The sequence below is a fragment of the Protopterus annectens genome, chromosome 3.part1 (assembly GCF_019279795.1).
Source record: "Protopterus annectens isolate FY-2018-M chromosome 3.part1, PAN1.0, whole genome shotgun sequence".
NCBI lineage: Eukaryota > Metazoa > Chordata > Ceratodontiformes > Protopteridae > Protopterus > Protopterus annectens.
The window spans coordinates 256952589-256974285 of record NC_056732.1 but is presented as its reverse complement, the minus strand read 5'-3'; the positions used below and the strand labels follow the sequence as shown (position 1 = coordinate 256974285).

General features: G+C 44.6%; 1 protein-coding gene across 1 annotated transcript in view; it reads right to left on the bottom strand.

Annotated features, from left to right (window-relative positions):
• The window catches only part of MINDY4 (MINDY lysine 48 deubiquitinase 4), a 1921738-nt gene that overhangs the window by 796389 nt on the left and 1103652 nt on the right, over positions 1-21697 (bottom strand). The window contains exon 10 of the mRNA XM_044066745.1: positions 1247-1348. Coding sequence (XP_043922680.1) covers positions 1247-1348 — 102 coding nt within the window. The remainder of the gene's footprint in view (positions 1-1246; positions 1349-21697) is intronic.

Below are 21697 nucleotides of genomic sequence, written 5' to 3'. Positions count from 1 at the left end.
CTTTTAAGGCGGTCAGCATAGGGCATCTGCTTTAGGCCTGTGATTCTTTTAGTGATGTATTTCTGCAGCCTTTCCAGTTGTTGCAGATGTCTTGAGAGGTACATACCAAATGGGGCATTGTATTCTATAATGGGTCTAATGAGAGATGAGTACAGTGGGGACAATGACCTCCTTTTTTCTGGATGAAAAGCCCTTAGTGATGAGGTGTGCCACATAGAAGGATTTCCTGACTGTTGTGGTGATGTGGTTATTGAAGGTGAGACCACTGTCCACCTGTGACCCTAAGTCTCTTATCACACTTTCGGTGTTTAGTGTACTGCCCCCTATGTGGTAATTCACAGATACATGTTTTTTTCCCAAAGGGGATAACTATACATTTCTTGGCATTGAGCTTGAGCCCATGGCTCTGGCACCAAGCATCTGTTTCTGTAAGGCCCTTTTGTAGAGTATCCACATCATTTGGGGATTCAGTAATGGCTCCCAGTTTGCAGTCATCTGCAAACTTTGTTAGCCAGAGTCCCTTAGTGTTGGCCTGTACTTCAGAGAAATAGATGCCAAACAAGAGCGGTCCCAGGACTGAACCCTGAGGTACTCCACTTGTCACTTGTCTGGAGCTGGATTTGGAGTCGGCTACTTTTACAGTGTGGGTTCTGTCAGTAAGACAGTTGGCAACCCATTGGATGATGTAGGGATTAATGCCCAGCTTAGTAAGTTTATCTATGATTCCAGAGTGGGGGATGGTGTCAAAGGCCTTGGCGAGGTCTAGATAGGCTGTGTGGACCACCTTACCCTTGTCGATGGCTCTGGAGACTGATTCGAAGAAGTCAATCAGGTTCAGGAGACAAGATCGGCCCTTCACGAACCCAAACTGGGTGGGGTCCAGTGTTTGAAGGTTGCCAATGTCTTTGTTTATAAGTTCCATGATAATACGCTCCATGGCCTTGCAGGTAAGGCTCATTAGACTGATGGGATGGTAGTTTCCGGGATTATTGTTCTGTGATTTATAAAACAAACACAGAAAATTAAGTCATATTTAATATGGTCCTTCAAAATCCAAATAGTGATTTTGTACTAATTTTCTCCCCAGACCATTTCACTACTCAAGTATAACTTCAATGTAGAAGAATGCCCTCTTTTTCGGCACAAAGTACTGACACTGACAATTAAACCTTTTACCTCTATACAACAAATTTGGATCAGGTGAATTTCATTCTGTAACTTCTTAAAGTCAAAATTCTCTACTTACAGAGCAACAACTGCTTTTTTCTTGTCTCCAGCACGCCATAAGATGTCGGCAAGGCACATGACAAGGCAACTAGTTCTTTGAGTAGGGGTTGGTTGAAGATGCCTGCAAATAAAGAACAAAAAAAATGTCTGAACGCATTCAAGTACTGGAACCACACAAATAATTTTGCTGTAGTTTCAGACTAAAAAGTGACAGTTAATACACATTTGGAAGTTCAACAGAGTAAATGAGATGCAATCAGGATAAATTGCAAAAAATAAGCACTATAAAGACTGCTTTCTCTTTCAAATTCACTGTACTTAACTGATTCAATCCTGAGCAGCAGGAGGCTAATCAATCATCTTGCTTCTTGAGGTCTTTTAAGGTAGGAAACTACTTGCTTCCTGAGGGCATTTCTTCAAAATCCACTACTTAAAACATGCCTCATAAAATCTGCAATATCTGAAAACGATGTTTGTTACAATGTAAAAATATGAAATAAAGGGTCTTCAGTAGACTGTGAGCTACACATCAGTGTTAGTATAAAAGATCTGTCTGCTGATGCTGCTTTTATATTGCAGATTTAGGAAAGAAAATGGTATTTTATTTGTAAAAAGTTAGTAGCAGTGTAATAGGTTCATAAGTTCATAGGTAGGTACTAGGCTATCTGCCCGAAGGCATTCATAAGCCTAGCCGGAATTGTGTTGGCTTTCACCGCCCCCTTAGATTAGTTCCCTATGCCTCCCTTAGATTAGTTCCCTATGCCTCTGTCCAGCACAGCCATTGACATGATCTCCGGGGTAAACTTTCTATTTCCCATCCACTCGTCAAGGTTTCTCTTGAAGAGTGTTAGCGAGGAGCTCTACCTAATGTAGATTGGAACCTTGTTCCAGAGCATGGGAAGTCTCTGGGACAGGAATCTATCCCTCCAGCACATCCTATTTATTGTCGTGGTGAGGTTTAGATCCCTAGAGCGTGTGGCTCAAGGGGATTGGGTTTTCTTTAGGTGGAACATGCCCATCAATTCTGGGTTGGACATGGCCTTCTATTTCAGGCATAGATCACCTCTGAGTAGGCAGTATGCAACCGAGTACAGCTGGAGTTTCTTCAGTCGAGCTGCATAGGGCATCTGTTTGAGGCCAGTGATCCTCTTGGTGAGGTACTTCTGTGGTCTTTCCAGCTGTTGCAGGTGTCTTGTAAGGTACATCCCAAATGGGGCTTTGTACTCTATGATGGGTCTGATGAGTGATGCGTAGAGGGGCACAATGACATCTTATGATCTGGATGCAAACCCTTTTGTGATTAGGTGGGCCACATAGAAGGATTTTCTAACCACTTTGGCAATGTGATTATCAAATGAGAAATTATTATCTACCTGGGTCCCCACATTCCTTACTACGTCTTCCGTATTTAGGGGGCTACCACCTATGTGGTAGTTTGTGGGTACTTTGTTTTTTCCAAAGGGGATGACTATGCACTTTTTGGCATTTAGCTTGAGGCCATGGTTTTGACACTAGGCATCTGTCTCAGTGATACCCTTTTGGAGGATGTCTGTGTCAGCCAGAGAGTCAATTATAGCCCCTAGTTTGCAGTCGTCTGCGAACTTGGTCAGCCATAGACCTCCTGTGCTTGCCTTTACCTCTGAGAAGTATATGCCGAATAGGAGGGGTCCTAGGACTGAGCCCTGGGGAATGCCACTTGTAACTGGTTTAGAGTCAGACCTAGCTCCTGCAACTCTTAACATGTGGGTTCTGTCCGTGAGCCAGTTGGCAACCCATCTCGTGACGTAGAGGTTTATGTTCAGGCTGGTGAGCTTGTCTATAATACGAGAATGGGGAATGGTGTCGAAGGCCTTTGCAAGGTCTAGGTAGGCTGTGTGGACCACCTTTCTCGTGTCTATAGCCTTGGTAACTGTCTAAAAGAAGTCCACCAGGTTTAGGAGGCATGATCTGCCCTTAACAAAGCTGAACTGGGTAGGGTCCAGTGTCTGGAGGTTCCCAATGTCTCTGTTAATGAGACCATGATGATGTGCTCCATAGCCTTGCAGACCAAGCTAGTCAGGCTTATAGAGTGATAGTTCCTGAGGTTTGTTGTGGCTCCACCTTTGTGGAGCGGAATAACTGTTGCTGTGCGCCACTCTATGGGAATGCAGCCTGTGGAGAGGCTGAGTTTGAATAGTGTGTTTAGGTGAGGGGTTAGTTTATCTTTGAGCTCGTGTAGGACGCAGCCTGGGACACCGTCCTGTCCCATTGATGCTGTGTTTTTGGATTTGGAGAGGGCTGTTTTAACCTGAGTGCCTGTGATTTCAGGGGCACTACATTCTTCTGGTATGGTTATGGGCCCTTTTGGTGTTGAGAGGGGAGTGAAGTTTGCACTGAACCTCTCTGCCGGGATGTTGGCGATATGGGTCGGTTCAGTGTATTTTGTGCCATTCTGCACCAACTCTGAGCAGATCTGAGAACTGCTACTTAGATTCTTGACATAGCTTGAGAATGCCTTGTGGTTATCTCTGGAGTCCTTGGCAATTTTTCTTTCTAAGCTAGCCTTGGATGATTTCATGAGGGGTTTTAGTTTCTTGCTGATACTGATCAGGGATATCTTACCTTCTTGGGATTTTACTCTTTTCCGTACGAATTTCCTCCTTCTATTGTATAGCTTGTTTATGGCAGGGGTCCACCAGACTGGTTTCCTTTTCTTGGAGGAGTGAGTCTTGGTTTTGCTTGGGATATCATGATCCATGCATTCTTGTAGGTGCCCGTAGAGTGCATTAGTAAAGGATTTTGCAGCTTGAGCAGCGTTATCCTTTAGCATGGGGGCTTTGAAACTTTCCACCTCGGTCTTAAGTAACATGAAGTTTGCTTTTGAAAAGTTTTTCACGGTGGTTTCTTTGACTGGGGATGGGGGCGGAATGTAGATATCCAGAATGATTAGTTTATGGTCATATCTAACCAGTGAGGGGTTGACCTCCAGTGTAGAACACCGGTTGCCCATGTTGGTGATGACCAGGTCCAATATGTTGTCACCTCTGGTGGGTGACCAGTTGATCCAGGGCGTCTGAGTTTATAAATTCTAGGAATTATTGGGCAAGGTAGTTAGTACTTGACCAGTTCTTCCAGTTAATGTTTGGGTAACTGAAGTCACCCAATATATCAGGGTGTTTGGTACGACCTTTATGTTTCCAGAAATGTGGAATGGGGGTCCTGGGACATGGTGGGTGATCTGTAGCAAGCTACAATTTGAATTACAGTTTTGCCCATTGTTAGTTGCACGTGGATGATCTCTGAAGCATCGTGCTGTGCCACTAACCTGGAGGTGTGGATATCCTTGATGAATATGGATATGCCCCCACCTTTTGTATTTCAGTCCGGGTTTTGTGGCCGAAATGTATGGTATGAGTTGTAGCCTGGTAGTGCTGGGGTGCGCTCTGGAGCCTTAAACCAGGTTTCTGTTACTGCACATATATCAATTTTCTCCATACTGAGGAGTGCCTCAAGTGCGTGCATTTTGAGGTTTAGACTTATGGCACTGAGCAGTATTACCCTCAGTTTTTTGTTACTTGTGCTATTTACAGAGGTGGATTTGTCTTTTGAGCCTTGCCTAAAAAAGGCACTATGGGGGTGGCAAGAGCCTTGGCCAGTATTCGAAAGCCTAAGGGTGACAGGTGCAAGCTGTGTCTAGCGAAGCAGCGTAGCTTGTCGAGCATGTCATCCCAGGTTGACAGACACAGGATCCCCTTTGAATGACACCAGAAGCTTAGCCAATTGTTGAAATTGATAATTCTTTCTTTATACAGTGGTATCGTTCTTGGTGAGGGTAGGATGCTACTCAAGGTCAGGGTCATACCGGCCTGGGCTACGTGATCAGAGAGCTCTTTCATGTCTCTTTTCATGTAGTCCAGGGAGGTATGGCTCAGGTCATTCACATCAACATGGACAATGACAGAGTCGTATTTGTACTTGTTCTGGAGTGACCTGAGTGCTTGTGTTATGTGGTGGATCCTGGCACCTGACAGGCAGCTAACAGTAACCTTCTTCTTGTTCAGCCTAGTGAGTGGGACGTCAGTGTGCCTGACTATAGAGTCATCTATTACTAGTATGTTGGGTATGTTATTTTGCCTTAAGGGCTGTGAGTGCATGGCACACTGGTTTTGTGAAGTATGTGTTTCATGGTTTGTGTTGGGGGGGGTGGATATTGCTTGGGTGTCTGCTTTGGAGGTCTCTGTTGCTTTTGCAGATTTTTATTTAGAGCCTCTGAGTATGTTTTCGTGTATTTATATGCGTTTTTTGTCAGTGCTGGTTTCATAGGTCTATGTCAGACTGGTGGTGTGATGCAAGTAGTTCCCTTCTCCTCTTGATTGTCTGGTCCAGTCTTGGGTTGAGAGAGCTTAGCCTCCAGTTTGGCTGTACAGTTGCATTTCTCGCATATATTAGTGTTTGGTGGTAAGAGGAGAGGGTTGTCTGTGTACATGAGGCAGTTGTAACACTGCCTCAAAATGCCCAGATTCACCATCAGAGAGTACACCTGAAACTGCCCTTTGGACATGCCTGGATAGGTACAGTGAACTGTTTTACCGACTGGCTGGTAAGGTCGAACAGAGAGCCTTGTCCTTCTCTACATTATAGGGGAGTCCTAGTGCTAAGGTTTATTAGTGCTTGCTATGAGTTTAGAGCAAGTGCTGTGCTGAGAAGTGAATGGTTTGAGTGCTTAAGTTGAAAGTTTGTCTAGTTCTAAGGGAAAAATTGAAGAGTAGACTTTGTGGACCCAGGAATAGTTATACCCTAGCTAAATGGCGCTGCCCGGCATGCAAAACCGCACAAATGCGGGTTTTATAGCAGGGAAATGAAAGAGATAGAAATTATCCCAAAATGGCCAATAAACTACTAATTTCTGGGCAGAAACCACTCCTCCAGGGACAGATAGGCTGCTCAAAGCTCCCCTCTCTCACAGGTGAACAGAGAAACTTCCTTCTATCCAAGTAAGGTATGGGCAAATACAGAAACTTGTAACACAGCCCTGAATTCAGCACTAACCTGAAAACAGGACTATACTAGCTTAAAAAGGTGGGAAAACAAGTATATTTTTTTGTTTTTTTTTTTTTCAGAAAATAAAGCAGATACAATCAAAAAACACTTTAAATGCACAGAAATGGCTATCACAATTGAGTGTGTAGCCTACAACAGTTAAACAGGTACTTTTAAACAAAAATGACTTTGTTAAAGTGCAGGCAGTAATACAAGTACAATATGTAGCTGAAACAAGCTTTTTAAATCACAGAAACTCAAAAAAAAGTGGCATTTTAGGTGCAATTAGCTAAAGGCAGCAAGAAAATGCAGAAAATGATACTTAATCATTGCAAAGTCTCTCTTTTGTCTGTCTGCTGCTGTAGAATTCTGCAGGGCACCAGGCAGGAGCTTGCTGAGCTGTACACAAGCGCAAATAAACTCGCAAATATGGGTTTTATAGCAGGGAAATGAAAGAGATAGAAATTAGCCCAAAATGGCCAATAAAATACTAATTTCTGGGCAGAAACCACTCCCTTCAGGGACAGATGGGCTGCTCAAAGCTCCCCTCTCTCACAAGTGAACAGTGAAACTTCCTTCTATCCAAGTAAGGTATGGGCAAACACAGAAACTTGTAACACAGCCCTGAATTCAGCACTAACCTGAAAACTGGACTATACTAGCTTAGAAAGGTGGGAAAACAAGTATATTTTTCTATCAGCTAACACACGTGGTTTCATACATTAATGAACATACAAAGGGTTATATCTTTATAAGCATGCAAGATAGATCCAAGAGTGACAGTCTCTGGCTAAATGAATTTGACTGCTGGTGGTGTGGAGCTTTACTTTTAATTTACTCCTCCTGTCACTGGGGGTATTTCTGCTATTATATAACACCTGCCATTCAGTGTCAGTGAATGACCGTAATCCATTCCTAACAGAGTTCTTCCTCACTTCAAAAGTAAAATATACGGGAAGCTAACAGAAAGAAATAGCCTTGAAAAAGCCTGGTACTGATCCAGGCGAAAGCGCTTGATCTCATATGTTTTTCGTCTTTTATTTTGAATAAATTTGGTAGTGAGCTACAGTTGAACTGGTTCGCTTTTCTCCTTTGCTCTGGATTTTGGTATTTATTGGTTTGGAGTTTTTTTTTTGGTTTCTAACAGAAAGAAAGTTATTTCGCTGAAGCCTTCTCCTCCTAATTATTCAAGCGATTATTATTTACACATTTACACGGTCTCCTCTCCGACATGATCACCGTGTGATGTCAGTCACTTTGCAATGGTTGATGATGAAGCGGTGGTGGAAGCAGGGATGGGATGGCACAACAACAAGATGTTTCAATTTTTAGCTGAGCATTTACAATTTACCCAAGTACTTTACAGCACACCACACACATGATCATGACAGCCTCAGAATCAAGTAAAAGTAAAACAAAACAAACAACGTCTTCACTATGGTGGTGGTAACTAAGGTTATAATGGAGGGGAGTGGCCGGTTCTTGGGATGGCTGGAATCATCAACATGCGTACGTACGTGCTTAGTTATTACAACAGCTGACAGTGACAGCAGCACCGCCATGTGGAAATCAAATTGCATGCAAATTTTAAGTCTAGCTAAGCCTAAGCGAGGAGCCAGTTCCCTCCTCCGTGAAGAGAGCAGGACAAGAGAGGCAAGGGTGTGTGTGTCAGTGTGTCACTGTGCTAAACTTCATCTACAGCACGGAAATAATTAGATAGAGATAGCCTAGGTCAGCCAGGCGAGGACTTAGCAGTTAGCACTGCAATTATGTAAGAAATATACTACAATATCGTAAATGAAAATGAATAATGGGTAGCAAGCAATTAAAAAAGTTATTTAACACTGATTGAGACAAGTTTAATATGCACTTCTGTCACCTTACGATAAAAAATATAAAAGTAATACTATTACTACTTGTACTTCTTCTATAGTGTTGTATTACTCTCTTCATCATGACTGTTTAGGAGTGGCACGGCAAGGCCGGGCAGGCTGGCAGCTAGCCTGGGCCGTCTGGTATTTACTGATGGAGGTGGTGATGGACAGACAAGACAATCATTTATGATATTGTTCTCAAGTTTGTGTGTGTGTGTGTGTGTGTGTGTGTGTGTGTGTGTGTGTGTGTGTGTGTGTGTGTGTGTGTGTGTGTGTGTGTGTGTGTGTGTGTGTGTGTGTGTGTGTGTGTGTGTAGCTCATTACGAGGAACGTACCTCATTTGGGGTCTTAAAAAGTGCATGTTCCTCAAAGTTCCACATTGAAAGGGTCTGCCACACATTCAATGTTAGGCATTTTTTAATTGCTACTAGCCCACTAGCCATGGGTAAATAGAAGTAAATCATATAAATTCCTTAAAGTATCTGTTTTATAAGTAAAATCTGCATATTTTAGCCATCATATGACTTCCTAGTTGAAGTTACTAGTAAGCCATTAGTAAGTGTTCTACATTTTGCCCATTTGTCACACTCGCACGTTATGAGGGCTAGTCCCAGACTGCATCTTGCACAAACTACAGAACAAACTAACCTCCCACCTAAACTGATGGACCATTTGGACATCCACAAAATGAACAGTATCACAGCCATTAGATCCAAGGATTTAAATTTTCCTTGTGACATAAATAGGCCATGTTGATGAGACACAAATACACTGGAACAAGCTTCCCACCCATGTGAAGCAGAGTCCATCCCTAGCTTAAGCATAACTTTGGCCAATAGGTGGGAAATTGGAAATCATCCCTGTTGCCACCCATCTGTTTTTTTTCTGGACTAGTATCCACAAATTAAATCCATTCACTGGTAGTCAGGAAAACACTGTACAACAGTACAAACTCCAGTATTCTGTTTCACAAAAGGAAACAGACTCTCAGTGTTTGTTAAATTGGCTGATTTACTATGCTTTTTTATAGAAAAGCATAGTAAATCGGCTGAAAGCAGGCATCCAGAACAGAAAAAGGGGGCGTTCCCATCATCTGATGTCACACAATGGGCGGATCATTGATGGGAGAGGGGGTGGGGATGGGTGGAATTATGGGTGATGCAAGGGGCGTGACCTTAGTCCGGTTTTAGCCACAAAGATAGCTGGCAACCCTAAAGACAAGAGTGGGAGAATTGTTCATCTGAGAGCTTTTCAATGATGTATGAGAAAAGGAGGTAGCACAGTGCTGTTTTGTGATATTGCAGAACCTATGCAAATTATACCTATAGTACAACCCGCGGTGGTGGTGCTGCGGTAGCATTGTCGCCTCACAGTAAGATGCTGTCCGGTTTGATTCTCAGCTAGAGCGTCTTCTGCGTGAAGACATGCATGAATGGGCATACCTTCGTTGAAGGTTGTGCGTCAGGGCTGGTAACTCAGCATGTAAAAATCAACTACCAATCATTAGCGGACCGGAGTTCTGCTGTGGCGACCCCTAACCGGGTAAAGCCGAAAGACACAACAACAACAACTTTCACAACAACTCAAAACAACATTAATGTACAAAACCACGTGTGTTAGCTGACAATTATCAGAAGCAGCATTGTACGCCTTAATGTTTTGTATAAGGTGGCATAATTTGTTCCCCTGCAGTTCACAAAGCTTTTATGATATTAATACAGCTAAGACAATATTGTTAATAGTTATATCTGCTTCACCAAGCAAACATTTATAACTCAAGATGTCACCATGTTTTGATGTAATTTTCTTACCATTACCCACTGCTTGAGTATAGTACATCCAACGTGTCAGTGTCACACTACGTTTTGCATAATTAATATAAATATGATAAACTGAGAAGTTATGTACCTACCATAACGTTCCATGTTAGTTGTCTTCTCTCGCCTTCTTTCTTGCTGGATGGGTTCGGAGCCGATCCTCGGCTCCGACTCGGCCACTTACTAAAGCTCGAGAGCTTATTTTACCGGCTCGAGGCAACCCTATATCCCATGATGCTAGGCAATAACTCCCCAGATCTCATTTGGAAGCTGAAAAACCTAGCATAGGCCAATAAAACAAAATCCTCCAACTGGAAGGAGGAGGAAGAGGAATAAAAAACCTCCAAAGATAATTATTTACACTATACATATATATATATATATATATATATATATATATATATATATATATATATATATATCCTAGGACACCTAGATAGTGAACAAAGGAATAAAAGGACCCTTCAAAGAAGGGAAGATCTTCTCGGTCTGTCCAGGCTAGGGGGATGATGGGTGGGATGCAAGAAAGAAGGCGAGAGAAGACAACTAACATGGAACGTTATGGTAGGTACATAACTTCTCAATGTTAAGTTGTCAATCTCGCCTTTATTCTTGCTGGATGGGACCGCGTCCCTAGCACCTTCATCCTGGGTGGCTTATTGGAACAGACTCTTAAGAATGGTGGAACCAAATGTTGCTCTGTCCCTGGAGGCCATGTCCAATTTGTAATGCGAAACAAAGGTATGAGGAGAGGCCCATGTGGCTGCCGCACAGATAGTGTCTATTGGTAGACTAGCTTGAAAAGCTGTAGATGTAGCTAGTGCTCTAGTTGAATGGGCTTTTGGCTTAGAAGATAATTCCCTGCCTCTGAGTTAATAAATAGATGTAATCACAGAAGACAGCCATCTAGATAGGGTTACCTTGGAAACAGGAAGGCCTTTCTTATTTTCTGCATACAATAAAAACAGTTGATCAGATTTCCTTATTTGTTTAGTTCTATCCATATAGTACCGGAGTTGGCGGTGAACATCTAGATAATGTAGCTTTTGCTCCGCTCTATTAGTATAGTTTGGGAAAAAAACTGGGAGATCAATTGAATGATTCAAATTTGTCTGCAAAGCCACCTTGGGTAAGAAGGATGGATTAGTCCTTAGAGAAACTCTGTCTTTGTGGAAGCTTAAGTAGGGAGGACGAATGCAGATTCAAAGGGGGGGAGAATTAAGGATGTTAAGACTAAATTAAGATCCCACTGAGGTGGAGGATCTTTGATCGGAGGCCTAAGTAAATATACACCTTTAAGGAAGGCTTTGCAAAGCTTATTGGACATGATATTGTGGTCCGATAAGCCTGTATGAAAATTCGATATGGCTGCCAACTGAACCTTTACTGTAGAGGCAGAGGACCCTGAATGAAACATTTCGTCTAGGAAGTCTAAGACCGAATGAATTGGGGCAGTAAAAGGATCTATATTCCTTGCCTTTGCCCAGAAGGAGAAACGTTTCCATTTACTAATGTAAATCTTTCTGGTGGAAGATTTAAGGGAAGCTACTATGATATCCCGGACGGGATTAGAAATCATAGGAAGGCTGGCTAAGGACGGAAGTGGAGCAACCAAGCAGTGAGGTTGAGAGAATGTAGGGATTGGTGCAGCTGCCCCGACTGATGGGTCAACAGATCTGGAGCTGGGTCCAGATGCCAAGGCTGCACCAAAAGATAATGATGTAGGAATGGAAACCATATCTGTCGAGGCCAATAAGAGGCAATGAGAATCAACTTGGTTCTCAAGGCGGTTGCTTTCTGAATTACTTATGGAATTACAGGAAAAGGTGGAAAGGCATAGAGAAGTCCCCGAGGCCAATCTTGGACTAGAGCGTCTCTGAGGGGGTGGCCTGGAAGGGGGAAGAGGGTGAAGAAGTCGGGGCATTTGCTGTTTTGGGATGTAGCAAAAAGATCACAGCAAGGAAGACCCCACTTCTGAAAAATCTCTTCCGCTACCAATTGTTTGAGAGACCACTCGTGCGGCATGAGTATGGCTCTGCTCAACCTGTCCGCTATGAAGTTGGACTTCCCGGGGATATGCGTTGCTATCAGAAACCGCTGAGAGGAGATCGCCCATTGCCAAAGTCTGAGTGCCTCTCGACACAGGGGATAGGACTTGGTTCCGCCCTGCTTGTTGATGTACCACACTACGGACATATTGTCCATTTGAACTGCAATAGTTCCTAGGGGAAGAGAGTCGTGGAGGGCTTGCAACATTAAAAGCACTGCTCTCATCTCCAGGACATTTATGTGCAGGTGGCGCTCGAAAGGTTGCCAAGTGCCATGGACCATCCTGCCCTGAAAATGCCCCCCCCCACCCGATCAGGGAGGCATCCGATGTCACCGTGGCGACCGGGGGAGGAGGAACAAAGGGTCTGCCCTGATGGACTTGAAGGGACAATATCCACCAGGACAGATGACTTTTTGCAAGTTTGAGTTATCATGATCTTGTGGTTCATGGGGAGTTGCTAAAAAGACCATTGGGCGAACAGCATCCACTGTAGAAGACGCATGTGAAAACGTGCAAGGGGAAGAAGTGTTATGGAGGCCGCCATAAGACCCAATACTTTCAGGACAAACCTGGCCTGAATTTTGTCGCTCTGAAGAAGAATTTGGACATGGTTTTGAATATCTAAGACTCTTTGGTCTGTTAATTTTGCTGAAAGTTGTACGGTGTTCAAGTTGGCGCCTATAAAAGTAATAGACTGACAAGGCAGACTGTTCGAAATTTATAGAGATTCCTAGCCCTCTGCAAATGTGAATGGTGTAAGCTGTGGCTTGGAGAAGTTGATGCCTGGTGGTGGCAGTGAGGAGCCAGTCGTCTAGATATGGAAACACCTGGAATCCTTGCCGTCTCAGGTGAGCCGTAACCACTGCCATGCATTTGGTGAAAACTCTGGGGGCTGTAGTGAGACCAAAGGGCAGGGCTCTGAATTGGTAGTGACTGGCCCCCAGCCGAAAGTGGAGAAACCTTCTGGAGCGCCTGTGAATTTTGATGTGATAGTACGCATCCTGAAGGTCCATGGAGCACATCCAATTGTCCTTGCCCAGAAAGGGCAGAATGGACTGTAGCGTGACCATCCGGAATCTTGTTCTCTTTACAAACTTGTTCAGTTTGCTGAGATCTAATATTGGTCTCCAGTCCCCTGTCTTTTTCAGTACTAAAAAGAACCTTGAGTAGATTCCGGATCCTAGTTGGTCTGCTGGGACTGGCTGGATGCCTCTTTTTGCTAGCAGTTTTGATATTTCTAATACTGCTAGTTCCCTTAGACTGTGTGGAACGTCTGGAAGGGTTCCCTTTTGTTGAATTGGGGTTTGGATAAAGGGAATTTTGTAACCCTCGGATATGATCGACTATACCCATTTGTCTTGAGTAAGGGAAAGCCAGGCTATTGGGTACAGCGACAATCTTCCCCCGACTGCCTCCGAAGGTGGACAATCAGGCAACATCTCAGGGATGCTGAAAGGGTTTGTCAGAGAGAGGCTCCCTGCTACCCTGGTTTTGCGGACTCCCTCTGCCCCTAGGGCGGCGTCCGTTGTTGTTACCCCCCCTGCCTCTGGGGGTAAACTGACCTCTTGTGTCAGACGTGACTCCTTGAGAGTTGCGGAGCCACATTTTCCCACCCTTCTGACCCTTAGGGTATGGTCTTGAAGGGGTGGAGAAACGGACTCCTACGGCAGAAAGAGTCTTGCCATCTTGCTCGCATCTGGTCAAGGTGTCTTTCACTTGAGGTCCGAACAAAGCCGAACCATCAAAGGGGGAATTTGTGAAGGACGCCTTGAAAGGGTCCGTGAAATTACACAGCCGCATCCAGGCGTGACGCCTTAAGGCCACTCCTGTGCCTGCGGCCCTACTCGCTCCATCGGCTGCATATGAAATCAGACACATGGAGGAGTTAACAATCGAGTTTAGGGTTCCAAGCTGTGAGTTTATTTTATCCTGGGACCCAGCAGCTGATGGATCCTGTAAGACTTCTCCCAACTCTTTGAGAATATCTCTCTGAAGGCGGGTAAAGTGACACAGGTAATTCAGCGACCGCATGGCAAAGGTCGCTGAAGAAAACATCCGCTTACCGTACCTATCCATGGTCCTAGAATCCTTATTAGGAGGATGGACAGGTACCGAAGGATCAGCTAGTTCCTTCTTGGTGGCTGCAGCCACCACCATGGCATCCGCCGGTACAACTTTTGTCAGGAACTGCTTGTCGACTGGTGCTGTAATAAATTTAGATGGCCTCCGAGGGGTGGTTTCCACCGAATCCGGGGCCAACCACACCTTCCAAGCCACTACTTCCATAAGGGGGTCGAAAGGCGAAGACACCTAGAAGGTGGAGTGTCGAGAACCGAACGCCTCCAGGTACACCGACTCGTCCTCGGAAGGATTAAGGGAAGACCAGTTTTCCCTCTGCTTCAGGATTTCCAGGATGTCTGAGAAAGAAACATCCTCAGAGGAGGACTTTGGGGGTCCCTCCGACTCATCCAAGTCGGTGTCAGATGTAATAGACTCAGGGGAGTCCACATGCTTCCTCTTACATGTCCTCTTACGCGGAGGCTCCGCTGACAGGTCAGGAGAAGCCTCGGAAGAGGAAGAAATTCCCAGTGGGGAAACCTGAGGCGTTGGATCTCTGGGTCCGGGAGCAAGAGAGTGAGAAGAGACATCAGCAGGCACTGTAGTGGGAGGAGCTGATGGAGCTGACCGTTGACTAAGCCCTGGGGCTAGTACGCTCCTCATCACCTCGAAGGCTCCCCCATCAGAAAGGCCAGAGGGCCCCCGCTCCGAAGAGGTAGGAACCCCAGGCCGCACCAACAGGGAAGGCTCCGAGGCCGATGTCGGGGCTGAGCTCACCAGCGCCGACGCTCCGAGAGGGAGAACGGGGTCAGACAATGGTCCGATGCCACTCGCCCCCTCGGAGCCGACGAGAGAGATCAGGCGCCCAGATCCCTCCAATGAAGGTATCATGGAGGAGATCGGAGCGGAAGATGAAGGAGCCGAAGGGGGAGGTATTGGCTCTGATGCCGCAACAGTCACGGCTCTGAGGAGCTCCGGCTCCGAACTCTGAGGGAGAGTCGAAGGAGGAAAAGTAGGTGTGGTCGAAATAGCCACCATCTGATGAGACAGGCTAGAGATCATCTGGGCCAATGCCTGAGACTTTAATAGCCTACTTACCACTCTTTCAAGGTCGTGATCTGAAAGTCTGGACGACCGAGAAGATCGGCTCCGATGGCTCCGCTCCGAGAGCAGGGGAGATCTCGGAGCCGAATGGATGGAATCCAATGAAGAGGATCTTGACCTCTTCTTAGACGTAGCCAACGGAGCTGAAGATACGTCGGCTCCGGCCGGAGCCGACAGCGCAAGCAAGGACTCAAAGGTATCGGCACCGAGTGGTGCCGAGACCGGAACTTGTGACTCAAGGGGATTGGCTCCAGCCGGAGCCGATCCAGGCACAAACAAGGAGCCAGCAGCCGAAGGCTTAGTACTTGGAGCTGACGGTTTTGCAGGCTTCGAGGGCCTCCCCGACGCAGACTTAGTCGGGGAGCCCTCGGGCTTTAACAAGCCCCTAAGTATCAGTTTGTTTCTGCGCTCCTGCAGGACTCTTGGACTGAATGCATGACATACTGAACAAGAGTCCTGCAGGTGCAGGGGTCCCAGGCAGTAAACACAAGAAGTGTGACCGTCTGTCAGAGACATTTTCTGACAGCACGAGTCACACTTCTTAAAGCCTGAGACCTTAGCTTCTTTAGGTTCCTTCGACATAACAGTGTCGAGGGTTACACAAAAGTAGCAGAAAAACACACACACACACACACTCCCGAAAATTATAATTTAACAATAAAATATTAATAGGGATACTGACACACCCAAACACTCCACAGGATCCCTAAGAAAAAACAGGAAAGGGGCAGGCTTAAGGCCTAACCTAAAAGACTGGAGGGGGAGGGATATAAGGGATAAAAAAGGGAGGTATAAAAAAAAGTAATAAAGTTAAGGGTAGTTAGTTAACTATTGAAAGAAATAACTAGGTAGAAATTTTTTCTCAAAAAAGGTGACTGAACACTCTATCTCTAAGACTTACCAGGAGCCGGTAAAAAAACGCACCTCGCAAGCGAAAGCGGCAAACGAGATCTGGGGAGTTATTGCCTAGCATCATGGGATATAGGGTTGCCTCGAGCCGGTAAAATAAGCTCTCGAGCTTTAGTAAGTGGCCGAGTCGGAGCCGATCCATCCAGCAAGAACGAAGGCGAGATTGACAACTTAACATTTCATATTTTCATTACTTTTTGGAAACACACTAATAATTTAATCTCTGTGCATCCTATACTGACAATTTCACTATGAATGCTTAACAAATCATGTCAGCTTGTAGAAGGCACACTGCCATGTTAGTTTTAGCAGCGTGCCCCAGGAATTCAGAAATTGAAAATCGTGATAAATATACTCATCTCAGGAATATAGGGAGAGTTCTCATAAAGATGAGTATACTCTTACAAGGTACACACAAATCTGCTTTTCTGATGACTTTACTTTTCAAGGATGCAATGAGTTAAGTGACATTTTATAATCCACAACCAAAGGATAGAAAACAAAACAAAATAAAGACGAGATAGATCACAAATGTTCACTTCACTGACTACCTGCAAAGGAGGACAGTAAAAGTTAACAACAAATGAAATCCTAGTGCCTGCCTAACAGCTATAAGATGATAGCTAGCTACCAGGCTGTACATACCTCAGCCACCTCATAAAATGGGATTCAGAAATATCGTTTTATTAAATGCAAACTATTTTTATGCATACCCAAAAGGCATGCTATTATATAAACTGGCTATACTGTAAACAGCCAACAGGCATGCAATGTGGTGTGTAAGTGACATCTGTCCTGAAGTGGTATAGTATCCCATCCAGTATTTTTTCTTTGCCTCATACCTCACTACTTGCCAAGAAAAGCTTCAGCTGACCCACAACCCTAAACAGATAATGTGCATCAGAAAATACATGAATTAACGTAAAGAGGTTATCTACTTTTAAACTCAAAGTTTAGGTTTGTCAGCCTTATTATTTATTTAATTACTTGCTACATGTTCACCAGGGAAGTGGACTGGTCTAACTCTTTTTCAGCCACAACCCAAGTTCAAAGAGCAGAACATACATCAAAGTCTTTCAATCAACAAAATTATACATAAAATGAGTACATAGCAAAATACAGAACATAGTAAAATTGAATGCAGATGGATTAAAATAACAGCCAGTGCAATGAGGAAAAAGTATATACAAAATGCAAGCTAAGACATGCATAAAATACAGTGCAATCATACATGTAATATATAAACTCCTATATACATGCAAAATATTTACAAATACGATAACACATTAACAGGCTGAGAAACATTTATTATTACAGTTCTGAAAGTAAACATCATAACTGCAGATGTTAAAAAAAAATCACTGCAGTAGCTGTAGCTGTATGGGTTGTATCCTGCCAAGGATACAACAGCCAGCCATCCTCCAAAGCTTCAGGTGACCTTCCACACTCCCAAATGGTCAGGTAGCTTGAGCTGAGCTGACTAAAAGATAAGCTTGGGTACCAAGCCATTCAGAGCTTTCCTGCCAAAAGAGAGAGGGAGGCTGAGCCCTGAAAGGGCAATGCTAGGAAGAACAAAAATATATAACCACACCATGTTATAAACACACTAAAAAACAAGGGGATAGAGGGAGAAGCAGCTATTGCAGAAATTATCATTCAAACATCTACTAATATGATAAGTTTACTTCCACAACTGTACAATGCTCATCATATTGATCATTGTTGTTGTAGCTTTAGCTATATGGGTATATTACTCTAGCTTAGTAACTCTGGAAGGTGCAAGAAGAAAAGTCTGAGTCCCTGGAGGATGGTCCTTGTAAAGTCTGATCTAGACCTAGAGAAGGAATCAAGGTTTCAGTGCTTTGTAAAAGCATGTACAGAGGACCAAGTTGCAACTTCTAGAATCCAACTCTTTCCAAATAGCCATAGATGAAAGGCCTTGACCCTATCTGGAATTGTTTTGTTGTGGTAAGTATGACAAAAGGTAATAACCTTAGACAACCATTTTTAAAAAGTACAGTTGTGTACACTAACCAAAAATGTAGATGTTCGAGTGTATTCACTGTTGCAGTCATTACATTTGGGTTATCTGCCTGCAGGTAGCCCTCAGCCGGCCTGATTATCAAAGTCTTGGGTCCTGTGTCGGATGCTGTCTCTTTCTCCATGATGTCAGGTAGTCAGAGGTATAAAGCATGCAGCAGACGCCATTACATCAGTTTTTCTTGCCCCAGATGTCAGGTGCCCCCATAATGGGAAGCAATTATATACAAGGTTACACCTCCAACAAAAAGCAAATACTCCAGAAAGCTTAAATACAGTAAACAAGAAGAAAGGTATAGCCAATAGGAGTCAGGGGGCTGGAGGGAGCATAGCCAGGACTGCAACAGTGAATACACTCGAACATCTACATTTATGGTAAGTGTACACAACTGTACTATATTCTTCATCTTTCCCTGTTGCAGTCATTACATTTGGGTAGATTCCCAAAGCTAAGGAAGGGAGGAGGCAGTTAGAGAGCATTAGGACCAGCTTCTAAGCCCTGCAAGACTGCAGTGGCAAAACCAGCTCTGGATTTAGAAAAAATAGGCAAGTGGTAATGCTTGGTGAAGGTATGCACAGAGCTCCAGGTAGCAGCTTCTAGGATGTCCCTGGTTGGAACACCTCTGAGAAAGGCTGTTGAAGTAGATGCAGCCCTGGTGGAATGTGATCTTATCCCCTGTGGGGTAGGTTTTCCATGGTGCTTATAGCAGAAATTAATGCAATGGCCTATCCACTTACAAATGGTTTGCTTTGAAATTACCTTCCCCTCTGCCCCTGCAGCAAAGGCAACTAGCAGCTGTTCAGTTTTCCTGATACGCTTAGTCCTGTCAAAATAAAATCTAAGTAGTCTGTGCACGTCCAAAGAGTGCAGTATTCGTTCTCCTTTGTTCTGTGGATTAGAAAAGAAAGTTGGCAAATAAATGGATTGATTAAGGGCCACACTGGATACCACCTTGGGCATATAGGAAAGATTAGTCCTAAGGGACACCCTGTCTGCATGGAAGATGATGAAGGGCTCCACTGCCATGAGGGCCTGTAATTCAGACACTATTCTTGCTGAAGTGATGGCTAGAAGGAAGGCTGTTTTCCAAGAAAGGAATTTCAACTCTGCAGTTGAAGCTGGCTCAAAAGGAGGTAGAGTGAGCTTTTCCAATACAAAGTTAAGGTCCCAGGCTGGAGTAGGGGCTCTCCTGGGTGGTCTTAAATTTTTGGCCTTTCTGAGGATGTTAATAGATGAGAAGGAAAGGCCCTTGTGGAGCATCTCTGTTAAGAATTGAAGAATATGCGGTAAGCTGGGCACTGTTGTGCCCATCCCCTGAGTCTGGCTCCAGGAACAGTATCTTTTCCATTTTTCAGCATAGGATGTTCTAGTACTAGGCCTCCTTGCTTCCAGAATGACATCCAGCACTTGTTTACTGAGGGAGGGTATTGGAGAGCTCAGGTAATTAGCCAGGCTGCAAGGTTCAGGGTTTGAAGCTGAGGGTGCAGATTCTGGCCCTCATGCTGGGACAGCAGGGAAGAGGGCTGAGGCAGGTGCCATGGTTCCAGCAGTGACATACTGCGCAAGAGGGGGTACACCAGTGTTGGCGTCGCCAGTCTGGTGCAATGAGAATTGTCCTTGGCTTGTCCTGTTTGATCTTTAGTAGAACTTTCAAGAGGTGAGGCAGAAGGGGAAAGGCATAAACTGAGAGGCTTTCCCAGGTGAAGGACAGGGCCATCCGCTTTCCAAGCTTGTCTGTGGGGAATCCTTGTGCAGAATTTGTCCAATTGCTAGTTCTGAGGGGAGGCAAACAGGTCTATCTCTGGGCTCCCCTATTTTTTCTCAAAATGTTGAATATCTTTGGTTCCAGTTTCCACTCGTGTGGGTCCATGAGATTTCTGCTTAGGTCGTCTGCCAGTGAATTTAGCTTGCCTGGCAGGTATTGAGCTTATAGGTGCACTTGGTAGCTCAAGGCTGTGTTCCACAGAGCCATGGCTAGTCTGCAGAGAGGGTACGAGTGTGCTCCCCCCTGCTTGTTTATGTACCACATAACAGTGGTGTTGTCTGTCTTTACCAATAATTGTCCTGGAAGAATATGGTCCTTGAAGGCTGTCAGAGAATTCTGTACAGCTAACATTTGTTTTTGATTGATATGCAGGTGCATTTGACTCGGGTTCCATTTGCCCTGAATGCACTGTCCTGCCAAGTGAGCCCCCCATGCATAGTCTGATGCGTCTGTTGTTAGGGCTTGGGCGGCAGGGGGTAGAGTGAATGGCAGTCCCTTGTTGTGGTAGCAGGCCTCTGCCCACCAAAGGAACTTTGTCTTTACACAAGGAATGATAGGGATCATTGATTCTAGGTCCTGCGAATGTTGACACCATAGGCTTTTTAGATACCATTGTAGTTTCTTCATATGCAGTCTTGCATATGGAATTAGTAGGATGCAAGAGGCCATGAACCCCAGTGCTTGCAGTATTTTCCTTGCAGATAGCGGGGTCTTTGTGGCCAGTAGTTTGAAGTGGGCTGTCAAATAAACTTGTTTCTCTGGCGTGAGTTAGGCCATCTGGGAAGTTGTGTTCAAGCATGCTCCCAGGAATACAATTTGTTGGCAGGGTACTAGGTGAGATTTCTTTTCGTTTATGGTGTACCCCAGTGAGGTTAGCAGTTTCTTTACAAACGCCAGATGACTTAATAGTATGTCCTGGCTTTCTGTCTGAATTAGACAATCGTCCAGGTATGGGTATATTTGAATATTTCTTTGCCTGTAGAATGCAATGACTGGAGCTAGGCGCTTTGTGAATACCCTGGGCATAGTAGATAAGTCAAAGGGCAGTGTAAAGAACTGATAGTGCATGTGGCCTGCTCTGAAGCGTAGGTATTTTCTGCAAGATTCCCTTATTGGGATGTGCAGGTAAGCTTCCTTTAAGTCCAATGTTGCCAACCAGGCATTTTTGCCTAGCATGGGAAGCAGCTGATGAAGAGTTATCATTTTGAATTTTGGGATTATCAAGAAAGTGTTTAGAATAGACAGGTCCAGGATAGGACACCAGGAGTTGTCTTTTCTAGGTACCAGGAAAAGTCTTGAGTAAAAACCTTGTCCCCATTCCTTTGCTGCGACAGGTACTTAGAAGTGAGAGAACCTGCTGTTGAGCCTCTGCCCACTGATTTGGGGGTAGGTCTGGCCAACCATGTGGGGTTGGTAAAGAGTGGAAGTGGAATCTGTATCCTTGGGAAACTATTTAAAACCCATTTGTCTTGGGTAATGAGTTCCCAGTTTTTTGCATGCAGGGCAATTTTTCCCCCTAAGGGAGCAGACAGTTGAGCAGGGCTTGAAAGGTTTAAGGTTAAGTCATTGTGACAGTTTACCATAGGGGGTGTCTTACTACTTCCAGCTTTGGAAGTGGGAGCCCCCCACTGCTTAGGCCTGTGCATACCTTGAGACTGTAGCCTAGGTGGTCTGCTGTTCCTGGGTTTGGACTGAGGAGGCTTGGAAGAGACAGGAAAAGACCAATTCTTAGAAAACCAATCTCTACTAAATCTGGGAGGTTGTACTTGCAGGAAATCTTTAACAGCTTTCATAGATTTAGCTTTTTCCTCCATCTTTTTAAGTACTTCTTCT